This window comes from Hydractinia symbiolongicarpus, chromosome 7, assembly GCF_029227915.1.
Source record: "Hydractinia symbiolongicarpus strain clone_291-10 chromosome 7, HSymV2.1, whole genome shotgun sequence".
Lineage (NCBI taxonomy): Eukaryota > Metazoa > Cnidaria > Hydrozoa > Anthoathecata > Hydractiniidae > Hydractinia > Hydractinia symbiolongicarpus.
The window spans coordinates 6,305,941-6,318,658 of record NC_079881.1 but is presented as its reverse complement, the minus strand read 5'-3'; the positions used below and the strand labels follow the sequence as shown (position 1 = coordinate 6,318,658).

General features: G+C 35.0%; 2 protein-coding genes across 5 annotated transcripts in view; one reads left to right on the top strand and one right to left on the bottom strand.

Moving 5' to 3' along the window:
- Nucleotides 1-92: 92 nt before the first annotated feature.
- Nucleotides 93-2,186, top strand: LOC130648902 (histone H3.3). The gene is made up of 2 exons (XM_057455031.1): nt 93-452; nt 1,768-2,186. The coding sequence occupies exons 1-2, from the start codon at nt 171-173 to the stop codon at nt 1,894-1,896; spliced, it is 411 nt and encodes a 136-aa protein (XP_057311014.1). The 5' UTR covers nt 93-170; the 3' UTR covers nt 1,897-2,186.
- A 1,293-nt stretch (nt 2,187-3,479) lies between these two features.
- Nucleotides 3,480-12,718, bottom strand: part of LOC130648894 (voltage-dependent T-type calcium channel subunit alpha-1G-like) — a 55,637-nt gene continuing 46,398 nt past the window's right edge. For 3 of the 4 annotated variants that reach the window (XM_057455018.1, XM_057455017.1, XM_057455020.1), the window contains 8 exons: nt 12,163-12,349; nt 9,809-10,006; nt 8,705-8,853; nt 8,475-8,584; nt 6,741-6,939; nt 6,428-6,506; nt 5,922-6,040; nt 3,480-5,484 (listed from right to left, as the gene is read on the bottom strand). In XM_057455018.1, the coding sequence (XP_057311001.1) occupies nt 4,558-5,484; nt 5,922-6,040; nt 6,428-6,506; nt 6,741-6,939; nt 8,475-8,584; nt 8,705-8,853; nt 9,809-10,006; nt 12,163-12,349 (1,968 nt within the window). In that variant the 3' untranslated portion in view covers nt 3,480-4,557. The remainder of the gene's footprint in view (nt 5,485-5,921; nt 6,041-6,427; nt 6,507-6,740; nt 6,940-8,474; nt 8,585-8,704; nt 8,854-9,808; nt 10,007-12,162; nt 12,350-12,718) is intronic. The other variant, XM_057455021.1, reaches the window with a different exon arrangement.

Sequence of the window (12,718 nt, the reverse complement as noted above, 5' to 3'; positions counted from 1 at the left end):
TGTTAAAAAATTTGTTTATTTTTTTTTAAAAAATGCAGACATCTCCCTGATTAGGTGCTTAACTAGTGCCCAGTCTTTGTATTCCATTTATAAAACTTTTTTTCAAGTTTTGGTATAAGCAACGACATTGTATTGACAAGTCAAAAAGGAAAGAAAAATAAGGAAAAAGAATGGCTCGTACAAAGCAAACAGCTCGTAAATCAACTGGAGGTAAAGCTCCAAGAAAGCAGCTGGCCACAAAGGCTGCAAGAAAGAGTGCCCCGTCAACTGGTGGTGTTAAAAAACCTCACAGATACCGACCTGGTACTGTTGCCTTGAGAGAGATCCGTCGTTATCAAAAGTCGACTGAGTTACTTATTCGCAAACTTCCCTTTCAAAGATTGGTGCGAGAAATTGCCCAGGATTTCAAGACTGATCTGAGGTTTCAAAGCGCAGCTATTGGAGCACTTCAGGTTAATAATGCTAGTTTTTATTTTACCAACCTTTTTTTACCTAAAGTCATTTTTTTCACGTGAGGTGTTAGGAATTAATCGTCAGATTATTTAACAACATGCTATACACACAATAACCAATATAGGCAACAAATCAACTTAGCTAACAGACTAAGGAGCAGCATCCATACTTGTGGTCAGAAATGTTTTCCTTCGTTGCTCTTCGATGGGGTACAAAATGGACCTTTCACTGTCAAACCTTCACATTAGCAATCTTAAATGCTTCGCCCCGATCAGACCTCTGATCATGACAGGTGAGTATAATGCGCGTAGGTCATATTGAAGAACTACTTTGTTCGTCACCAACATTCTTTTGAGAATGAAATTCGTATGTGCTTCACAAACATATTACTGCACGTAGTGTAGTGGGTTCGTCTGTGACTCCGAGGTCTGGTGACTTAAGATTTTTAAGTGTAAGCCTTCCAACAACAAAAAAACGCACAAAATTGTATATATCCTAACAAAATGCAAGAAAGCCTTCTCAATTTTTTTCTCATCAGAAAGTATTTAAAAGAAGTTGTATAGATTACTTTCAATTTACGTTTTTACAGGATTCTTGCACATGTGCGGAAAAAATCAGAAAAAGTGACAGGCAAAAAAATGCAGACCTAGGTGAATAAAAGTCTGGCTACTAACATCTTTTCACTGATATGATCTTAATCTTAACTACATGCAAGCTATATTCTAATTTCAAAATAAAAAGGTGCCTCTAGCTGAAAATAAAGCTTGGAATGGACTGGACTGGTCCATGACTTACTGCCTGCATTATTTTGCCTGTCTATTTGTGTAAGAGGCCTTTAAAATAATAAACAACATGCGTCACGATGAAGCTCGTCTATTTGATCAATTTTAGCTGGTCTAAACTGTTATCAATTGTGATCTACCAGCACGATTTTACAGTATGAAAAGAAATAAAACCTTTGCTAGTATTTTTCTCTATTACAGACTGGTCATTTAGTATTGTTGGTGACTTTATTCTGCATGTAAACAAATAGTAGTCAATTGTACAAAGAAGAACTGTGGTATTTATGCTATAAAGCATTTGCGTAGGTTCGGAACATTGTAGCATAGCTTTGTCTAAAAAATACATAGCCACTATAGTTTTGGATTGATAGTTTCTTCAAATTGATGGTAGGATGTTAAGAAGTGTGGTCTGAAATAAGGGGGTCAGCAATAGCTGCTGTGTGTTGGAGAAGTTGTGCAGTGTTCATCCCACTCATAGTAATTTTTTGTTGTGTGGAACTCACATTCTTTTTTTTTTTTTTTTTTTTCGTAGGAAGCTGCTGAAGCTTACTTGGTTGGACTGTTTGAAGATACTAACTTGTGTGCTATCCATGCTAAACGAGTAACGATCATGCCTAAAGACATTCAGTTGGCTCGTCGAATTCGTGGTGAACGAGCATAAAGCCATGCGTGGTTTTCAAAGTAATTTTTATTTATTGTAAACACAGACTTTTTGTAAATATTATGTTGTGTGTGACTAAATCTTTAACTTTTTTGGTATCTTAAAATTTTAAGATTTTAGCAGAAGGTGACTTCTCTTTCAGACAAGTATAAAGTTTTATCCGATGTCTTTTTTTCTGTGCTGCTTTTTTCAATATCAAAACATTTACGTTGTTTTGGGCGGTTGGAAAGACTTTTATTTCATGAGCTTTGTATTCAGATTTTAATGTAATACACATCAATTTTATACAATTGAGTTGTAGAAAACCCCACCCGGGCTCGCTAACATTACATTTTGTCTGTTATAAACCAAAATTGTCAACCGAGGTGAAAAAATTGAACACTAACTTATCTCCACATGATGATGGAATTAAATTTTGCCAAGGTTTGCTATACCTAGAACCAATAAGCAAGCGCACCCTTTTTCGATTGGGAACAATACACAGCCTTTTCCTTAGAAAGGAAGCACCGGAAGTTTTAAGAGGTTTTAACGATCTAAAATAACAACCAATTTTGTCTGTGCGCTATGAGCGCGGCGTTCGGGACAAACATCCTCTGCATATAGCAGATCATTCACTATATATCCTAGTTTCTTATGACTATGATTTTATGCAGAACTTCCTTTCCAGTTGCCCCTGTTAACCAGATATTTTAAGGATATGCTAGAGACCTCAGCCTTCGAAGAAGAGGCTGATCTGGTTGATATTTTCAATTCTTGCCAATCTAAGACATTTTTAACCCATTTTGAACCTTCTGTTGAGGTTCTACGGTAGCCGAAAATATTTTTTTTCTTTGAGAGGAGGATAGTATTGGTATAACCTTGGAGGAAAGGTATAACTGACTAACCCTGTCCCAAATGGTCAATTGCAACCTCACAGATTTAAACTTCGTACCCAAACTCCCTCAGTACTGGGAAGTCATTTCGACGTTTCAGGCCAAATTGGTATTTTTTTTCGACAAAAAAGTATGCTGAACATAATGGTGACATTATAATTTTGATTTTTGTCACCTAAATGTAATTTTAGGCCAAAATTTGTCCAAAAATTAAAACTACTTTATTTTCGACAAAAATTGGCACAGTTAATAAAAAAAGTATGCTGAACAGGAGGGTCACATCAAAATTTTGATTTTTTGTCAACTAAATGCCGTTTAAGACCATAAACGTTTCAATCGCAAGACTTTCAACCATGAATGTTAGGCTGTATTTTTTGTTAGCAATTCCTTTTAAAATGTGATTTTATTATGACACGTTTCGTTTTGTTTGCGTTTGTTGTAAGATATAATGTCACTTGTGTGCTTTATCTTCACAGCTTCATGCACCAAACCTCTTCGAATGTTTGACACGATAACGAATTAGCAGGTTGTCATCAAATGTTTTGGTAGCGAGCGGAAATTCTTAGAGCTCCCAGGGCTTCTTGTTAGAAACTTGATAATCTAGATTGAGAAAAAACAATGTTTGGCCCTAAAGACCGCCGTCATAGAGGAGAAAAAGGTGGGGTAGACAATGTTACGAAAATTTTATGAAATGTTATGGAAAGCTTGAGTTTTGCACTTCCCTAATTACCCTTACGCTTTTATGACGCAAATTGATGGACAACAGCTTTGTTGCTAACGGGTTTATATCTGCAAAACAACAACCATGTGTTCCTACAGAAACGCGTGTTTTTAGTAGTTTTTAAAAGATCCGATACCAGGTACTATCAACCTCGTCCCCGGGATCTTTTGGACCCTGAGCCGTTTTAACGGAGTGACCTTTTCGCCGCTATCAACGAGGTTGGGGTACTATCAATCAACACCGGTGCGTTTAACGCCAGTTTTGCTTTATTGTTGTCATACTTCAAAAACGACAGGAAAAGAAACTCATGACCAGCCTTTTTCTTGTTTTGTTTTCCCGTTGTAGCAAAATAAAAACAGTAATACATGATGTGACAGTAATACACTTCAAAAAAGAATTTCCGGGCATGTGCAAAATATACACCCAGGTTGAACACAAACCAAGGTTTCTTACAACAATACTAGATAATTATTCCAAAAAATAATATTTTTTCTTTAAAAAAATTAGTACATCTATTGCTTCACTAAAAGTATTTTTAGAAAATTAAACTATATTAAATTAACAAAATAAAAATCGAGAAACATCGATTTGTTAAAAATATTGACAGAAGACGAAATACTGTACAAAGCTATGAAAAAAAGTAGTCATGTTGATGGTAAAAGTTAAGAGAGGAAATTCGTATTAACTTGTAGTAACACTGTTTTGTCTTCTCGAACTTTTTAAAATATTTGAATAAAGATTGCAACAGAAAGGATTTTTGTACGCATCCGCTATTTTGAATGGTGTTTAATTTTTAGGGTAAATTTGAATTTTAAGTACTTCTCCCCTAGCAACAGGCAAACCACCCAGCCCTTTACAACTATAACCGTGACAAATTTAAACTGGCGTAATTTGTTTGCTATTGCGCAAAGCTAATGCTTGTCATGGTCGAATTTGTACGCAAAAAAGTTTACGTTACTTCCAGCCTTGTTCCCAGGGCATTTTGTCATTTTCGCTCAGGGGCCAAAAGACCCTGCGTAAGAGGATGCGTTACTTCTACTATTTATTAAAACTTTAGATAAATTTATTTTATACAACTGTAGTCCTATCAGGATCACATGTTTTGCTCATAGAACGTGGTCGAACGTTTTTGCTGAGTTGTGCGTCGTTCCTACTCTGTTTATCAACACAAGGCTCTGCCTCATTGTCACATAATAACGGTGTCTCATCATCAGCATCGTCATTTGCTTCTACTACATTTTCGTTGTCTCTATCAAAAGAAAGGTTCCCTTCTTCAGAACATTTTACATCCCTCACATCATTATTTGTACTTTTATTTAAAGGTATATCTACATTAGGTTCTTTCTCGCTAACTTCTTGATCCATACTTAACTCCGTCACGTTGTCATCTTTACTTTTTAAACTGTCGTTCGTTATATTTAAACTATCTTTACTCGACGTACAGCTTTTGTTGTTATCACTTATATATCCTTCCAAATTAATATTCCTTGGCTCTTCAGCATCATTCGGAGAGTTATTTAATAAATCATTACAAAGCACACCAGTGTGTTCGGGAGTTTGTGCAAGCGTAAATTCCGTAACCGAAAGATTATCGTAATGTGATTGTCTCTTCGGTTTTCTCTCCACCATTTCCATGTAATTTTCATTACCATCTTCTTCGCCCGTGTTGGCAATCATACTCAAATTCTCACTCGTGACATCGTGTTGCGACGAAGCAAATAACGGCTCTGTCTCGCCCATAGACATTCTATTACTCTCTCCTCCGTGGTTGTCTTTATTTTCGCTTTTATCTTGGCAAGTGTTTCTGGAGGCGCTCCTAGGTGGAGGGCTCAAAATCAGCGTATCCTTCGCATCTTCAAGTTGTTTCATAAGTACGGCCACAACAACATTTACTAACACAAACTGCGAGGCTAACACAAAGACAGCGAAATATATTGGCGCAACGTAAGGCATTATGGGACATCCTTCAGGACACAAATCTTCGTTGATGCAATCCTGAAAGAAGGAAATGTATAAATAGTTATTCGCAAACACACACACGCCGAAAATTTCCACAGAAATAATTACTGGTAATTTATTACAAATTTATAACAATTTTAGTAATTTCACGAAAAAAAATTAGCACCTTAAGGAAATTAATTTTCGCGAGAACTTTGGTAAAAATAAAACTTTAGCGAAATAATACTTCGTAGGAATTAAATTTCGCAAAAAAAGGATTTGATAGCATTTTGATTCTCAATTTTAGCGTTTATCAAGGGTGTTAACGCAGGATACATTAAGTAAAGACTGCTAAAGACTGCTGAAGTTCAAATTAAGGTATGTACGAAATGTTATCTGAAGTACTACCAATTCAATGTTTTGTCGCACCAAGACTCTTCGCCGTAACATTTGGAATACTTTGAATTTCAAGAAAGAATTGCAAATCAATCTACCTTTAATAATCCACTCCAATTATCTCCGGTTGAAATACGAAACAACGTTAATAAAGCGTAAGTGAAATCGTCAAAATGTGCATGTCTGCTCAAACCAGCACACTCATTATTTTTGCAATCTAAAAAAAACACATGAAAAATGTATTTTGAGTTTAACTCTGTTCATAAGTGGCCACATTCATTCATCCAGTCTTTCATAAAGTCATTTAGTCATTTTAGCCATTCATTTATTTATTCCTTTATTCATTCATTCATTCCTTCATTCATCGATTCATTTATTAATTTATTCATTCATCTATTCATTCATTTATTCATTCATTCATTATTTCATTTATTTATTTATATATTCATTAATTCATTTATTCATTCATTCATTTATTCTTTCGTTCATTTATTTATTAATTTTCTTAATTATCCAATCATTATAATTCTTTTCGACAGTCAACACAGAAAAAAATTAAGACGCTGATTACATTAAAAACTAAACTTTCCAAACAGCTTCTTACCCAGTCCGCCGAAGAGTTCAATACCAAGAGCAGAGAAGATAAAAAAAATCAGCAGAAACAACATCGACAAATTTCCAACCTGGCAAAAAAAATTAAAACATATAAAACTTTAGTTAAGGTGAAATCTTTAAGCCATTTGAAAAATAAAAATGGTAGGCCAGTTTATTAAATGGCAGGCAAGGGCGCTTGACTTTCTTCTTGTCGTCACAGGACTTAGTTTACAAAGTGGAGGGCACTTTTTCAAATGCATTGTTCTTCATCACGGAGTCTAATTCTGATCACAGTGCTATCGTTTAGTTATTATCTCGCTCACCTGTGGTAGAGATTGGGAAACGCAGTTCAGTAATCTTTGAATACCATCGGCAGCCTTGAGGATTTTTAACACACGTGCAATTCGAAGTACTCGCATAATACGAATGATCGTTGGATTTATCGGTAAACTGGAGTTTAGTTCTTCAAACACGATTCCGATTATCGATAGAAACACGATAACAATATCTAGTTGATTCCACCTAAACAAACATAATAAAAAACTCAATCCACGACAAGAAAACTTATTTTAGAGACCACATGTTTTTATTTTATTGAGCCAGTTTTTTATAGATTTTACTTCTTATTAAAGGGGCTACAAACCGGTTAAAATGCTCACATTCCGTATATCCCGCGCTCATAATAAAAATCCGGCAAACGCGTTTTGCGCAATGAACAGAACAGCGCACTTTGCTTGCTGGCTCAATATTTTTTTCGAAAAGTGTATTACAAGGGAAATTTCAGCGAGACTCATTCTGGATGAAAACATGACCAAGGCGGAGAAGATAAAAATTCTAGATATATCTATATGTTCGAGTCTGTAAATCACATACATGCCGGAAAAATAGCCAATTTGTTTTTCGCCGCCATCAGCTCGACTTTCGAGCTAGTCACTAAAGTCGAAAACCAACAGCCATAGCGTAGCCCCTTAAGTTACTGAAGACGTCGCACCATTGTTGTGGTCTAGTGAGCAAAAAATATTTTAACCCTGAAGTACACCCTTTTAGGAATACACTATAAAACCGAATCAAGAAAGAAACTATACCAATAAATTGGGTAAAAATCATGTTTAGTCCAAAAGTGGACTAAACATGATATATGCGCAAGTGGACGTGTTTAACATTTAGTGATGGGCGGCGGTCGCTTCTTCGCACCCTCCTCCCTACATGATTACGCCCCTGCATTTACCGCCAGGTTAAAAACAACAAAAGTTCTGGAAATGTTTTTGGAAAACAAACTCAAAGCAAAAAAAACATCAATTGCTTGTGATTGTGGTGAGTTGTGATGGAAAGGAAAGTTGCATACGATGGTAAATTGAGACCGATGTCAGGGGGTTTGTTTAATGGTGTTTGTGTTTTTTAAGAGTGTTATTCATAAAATCATTTTCTTGTTTCTGCTACAGATAGTCATTTGAACAAATACCGTAAAATGCCGTAATAAAGCGCAGCGCATATCAGAGGTGATAATAAGACTTTGGTGCGCTTTTTTGAGAATGCGCTTATTCACGGGTACGCTTATGTTCGAGTATAAAAAAGTGCAAGGGAAAACGAAAGAATTACTGAATATTTTTTTGCAATGACGTGTATTGCCGATCAGACAAAGTATAAAGTAAAATTGTTCTTTTTCGATATCCCCTTTCTCTAAACGCGCTTATCTGAGGGTAAGGATTTAGATCGCTTTACTACAGGTGCGCTTATGACCGGGTGCGCTTATAACCGGGTGCGCTTATGACCGGGTGCGCTTATAACCGGGTGCTCTTGATTACGGCATTTTACAGTATGTGAATAAAACATCTGAGACTCTGATGAACGTTTACCACGTACAATCAAGCATTTATATTGTAAGAAAAATATTTCATATTAACTGTAGCAATAAGGGCAGCCAATCAAAATCAGTTTATGCTCATGATACACAAAAACCATTTAGAGAAGATTTATATAAGTTAAAGTAAATTACCGCAAAAAAAATTGCTGTTGTAACATAACTACAAAAAGAAAATAGACTTTGCGAATATTACCGCTGTGCAAAAAAGAGTCTTGGTCCCAGTCCATAAATTTTCATGATGGCTTCCAGTATAAAGATTCCAGTAAATATGTAATTCATAATTCTCAAGAAGAAAATCAGTTTCTATAGAAAAAAGAAAATACATATATAACGGTCTATGTCAAATTTTTTATGTCAGTAAGCTTACCATGTCAGTGGTTAAAATTATCTTTATTGTTTACGTTCTGCAAATTACTCACTTACCTGCGGCATTTGGTAGAACTCCAGCGCCATAAATACAACATTCAAACCAATCACAACTGCAATAGCGAGATCAAATTTATAATGAGAAACTAGATCATAAACTGCACGTCTTGCTTTCGAATAGTGATCTAAATCTCGAGGAATATCAGCTAGAAAAAAAAAAGAATTTATTTCAAATTAAAATTCGCCATTATGTTTTTATTCTACTAGATATCTCTCACTTCGATCTATTTTCGTGCGTGAATGAATCACTGTTTAAGAAAAGTCATTCGAATGTTGCTCTAGCCACTCTTTAGCATCAGCAGATATAACTTAAACACCCATGCGAAAAAAATCTGCATTTTTAAAATAAATTCAGTATAAGGCCTATTTCGAAATGAAAAAATGAAACCGAATAGAATAATAAAATTTCAAATACACGGGTTATTCTGCAAATTATATATATTTTTAAATTGATAAACATTCCAATTTAAAAGATTTTATTGATTACATTTTTCTATTTTGTTAATTATCAAATTTGTCGCTGAAAATAAAAGTGCGCGAAAATAAATCGATTTTAATAAAATAGACATCAATACAAAGTGACACCATGTTAAAAAAACGTTATATCTTGTTATTCCTTAAAGAAGTTCCTTTAACACAATGAAAAAGATTACAAAACACCACGACACGTGACCCACACGCAAATCAGTGTTACTGTGGAAAATGAGCAAAACTTACACGACAACACACGAGAATGACAGCCTGCCATGATAAGAAGCAAATCAATGAAAAAAAATGAAACTTTTGACTCGCTGAAGAAGTACTGACGAGAAAAGCAGTTTGAAATTTAATGACATTTTAAATTCCACTATAGTAGTATCTAGCAATTCATTATTTCACGTTTTTTATTTTTAATTCCAAATCTTCCATGACAACTCCGTCAAACATATTTGACAAAAAAAACATGAACCAACAATAACATTAAAGAGCAAAAGCAACAAACTTCGCTACGCGAAATTTACAGACTACAGGTCGCCGAAGAAAAAATAAAGAAAAACTAACATAAAAATATAATATAAAATTAAGCAAGGGATGGGGGTATAGACAGGTAAAATATCTTACAGGTGTCAAACTGAGGCTTAGTCCTCAACACTTTGGACGATCTATTACTAGATGACGTTTTGATGTCACCGGCGACAAGTATAGTCACTTTCTTTTTAACTGACGTCACACTGCCGGAACGCAATATCGTGGACACAGGACGACTTTTATGAACCGTGGGAATTGTTGATGTATTTTCGCACATTTTTAAAGTTGTATCTACAACAAATGCAACACATTACTACATGCATGCGTTATTATATGTGCAGGGTGCGTGGTATATATGTGTGGTAAATGTTATATATGTGTCGTATGTTATAGGCATATGTGTGTGTCGCATGTTATATATATATCAAGTGTAAGTTATATATGTGTCGTATTTTATATATGTGTGACATACCTTTTATATAAGTGGCGTGTGCTATAAAAGTGTCGTGTATGTTATATACATGTGTCATATACTATATATGTGTAGCGTATCTTATGTATGTGTGGTGCATGTTATAACATGTGTGGTGTGTGTTGTATATGCGCAGGGCATACGTTTTTCTTTAAGTATAGTGTATATGATCCTATACATATATGCGATTCAAGTGCCGGCGCGCAACTTAATATATTCACCAAATCTTATTTGAGATTGACTAAATGTGAGAAAACATATATGATCATATATGATCATATACACGTGCATATCACACACAGCATTCGTGTACGATTTAAAATCCATCTGCAGCTACATACGTTTTGGTATCTGAATTTGACTTGTCCTTTACTTTTTAACAGTAGTAGGGGGTATTTTTCTGATAAGGGAAAGAGGGGAGGATGTTCTTGGAGTGAATGGTGTTATTATAGGGGGAAGAGGGACGGATTTTTTCATGAGTGGTGAGAGAGGTGTTTATGAGGAGCGGATAGCGTCTAGGGAAGAGAGGGAAAGGTACTACTCTTATGATGGAGGAGGAAAGGTGTGTTTAGGAGAAAAAAAGATGGAGGTTTCACATTATCTTTTTTAAGCAATACAGGGTGGGTTGTTCGGATTTGGTTATCCTATATCTTAGTACCCGAATCTTCGTCAATAACCCAAAGGCTGCGAGTAGCTACGTGAATTTCTCACATAATTAAAAAAAATTATAGGATATAGAAGAAATCTTAAACAGAAGGATATTTAAGGTTAATACTAAAAAATGTGTTTTCCTGAGGTCGGAGAGGGGTGAATAAGGTAGTGAAAAAGTAGTTTACATAATCGTTTTTTGCTTCAAGTGAAAACAAAAAATTCTCCAAATTTAAAATAAAGACAATTTCATTCACAAAGATTGTGCGTGAGCTGCGTGGGTACTGCAGTTATGTTGCTTGCTAGCGTTTGTCAAACAAGATCACGATCGCTGTTCATTTGTTGATTTGATAAATAGCTTGATACAAAGAGACACCGTGAAAAAAAGCACACGGAAATGTTTATTCCCTCTGACTCAACAATATTGTAACAACAGGTAAAATAATGGATATTTTTGCTGATGTGGAGTTGTTTTATCGCAATAATCTGATTTAAAATTATACATTTTCAACTTATTAATATGAATTCTAAAGAGTTAATGAAGATGGCAAGGAGAAGATAACTTTTGCGTTGGATGCTGAAAAAATTGGCTACATAATTTTAAGGTTGGTTGTCATTTTACTAACAGTGTTGTGAATCCCACCTCCTCCACCCTCCCCAGACTCTTTCATCGCGTGTGCTGTTGTTTTTTCGATGCCGCACATAAAAAACTAGCAAAAGTCTCACTGTTGTGTCGTTATGAGATTCGCCTAAGAAATGGTCTAGTGAGGTCTGGGATTTAGTTAGTTCTTCGCTTTCGTAAGGTCTGCAAGTTAGTTAAGTGGTAGTCTCTACAGTGCTTTATTATTTTGTTTTCGTCTGTTATTTGGTGCATGCGCAATGTGTTACAATATTGTTGCAAGAAGTATAAACAAAAAAATAGGAAGAAGAAAAAAAAAGATAGAGTTTAGATCAGCCAAGGGTAAACTTTGTCGTATGCGAACTTTGAAATACATAGTAACAAGTGGCGTAACTGTGTCGTGTTTTTGGATAGTAAGTAAAAAAAAGGAGAAAAAACCAGAGAGGTTAAAAATACAAAGAAACTTTTAGTTTCGAATTTTCTGTCTAAATTTCACGCAGGAATTTTAAGGGAAAATCAAGTGAAATCAAAATATAACTCCAACAGTTGGTAAATTTATCGTGACGTGACGTGCGTGTGGCCATTAAGAAGGTTGATATTACGAACAATATACTCCTGTCAGATGTTGTTGTCTCGTTTATCAAAAGTATTTTGTCTCGTCTACTACTGTTTCTATTTTTTTTCTTTTTTTTGCATCGTGTACTATACCTGAACTGTCATTGTGATGATGAAATTCTTCTAGCTGTGCCTCGTTCATTTCTTCTTCAACCATGACTCGACATTTTTGAAAATTGTCTATGATCACACCTACCACCATGTTTATCACTACAAAACCAGCAATCAGCAAGAATGACACAAAATAGAGGAACGCCCAAGGATTGTGATTCTTCTTTGGCTAAAAATAATTACGTGTAAACGTCTATTTCTTCAGTCAGGTTTAATAGGCAAACTTTGTGTGAGAATTTATTTTATAATAATTATTAGCCTTTTCACAATGGAATTGGTACCGGGCACAAAAAGGAACACAGTAAAAACACAGTTAACAACAGTAATTCCTCTCGCAAAAATAACGTGAATTTCATATAAAAGTGCTTGGAAAAAGTTGTCTGGTAAATTTGTTTGTTTTTTAACAATTTTGATTGGTTTTTAAGATTTTAGACTTTAGAAATTCCACTAACTATGCATGACAACACCCCCCTTGTATTTGACAGTTTTGCAAGAGTTAAAAATTGATTTTTGGTCATTCGGTTTGGCGTTTTAAACA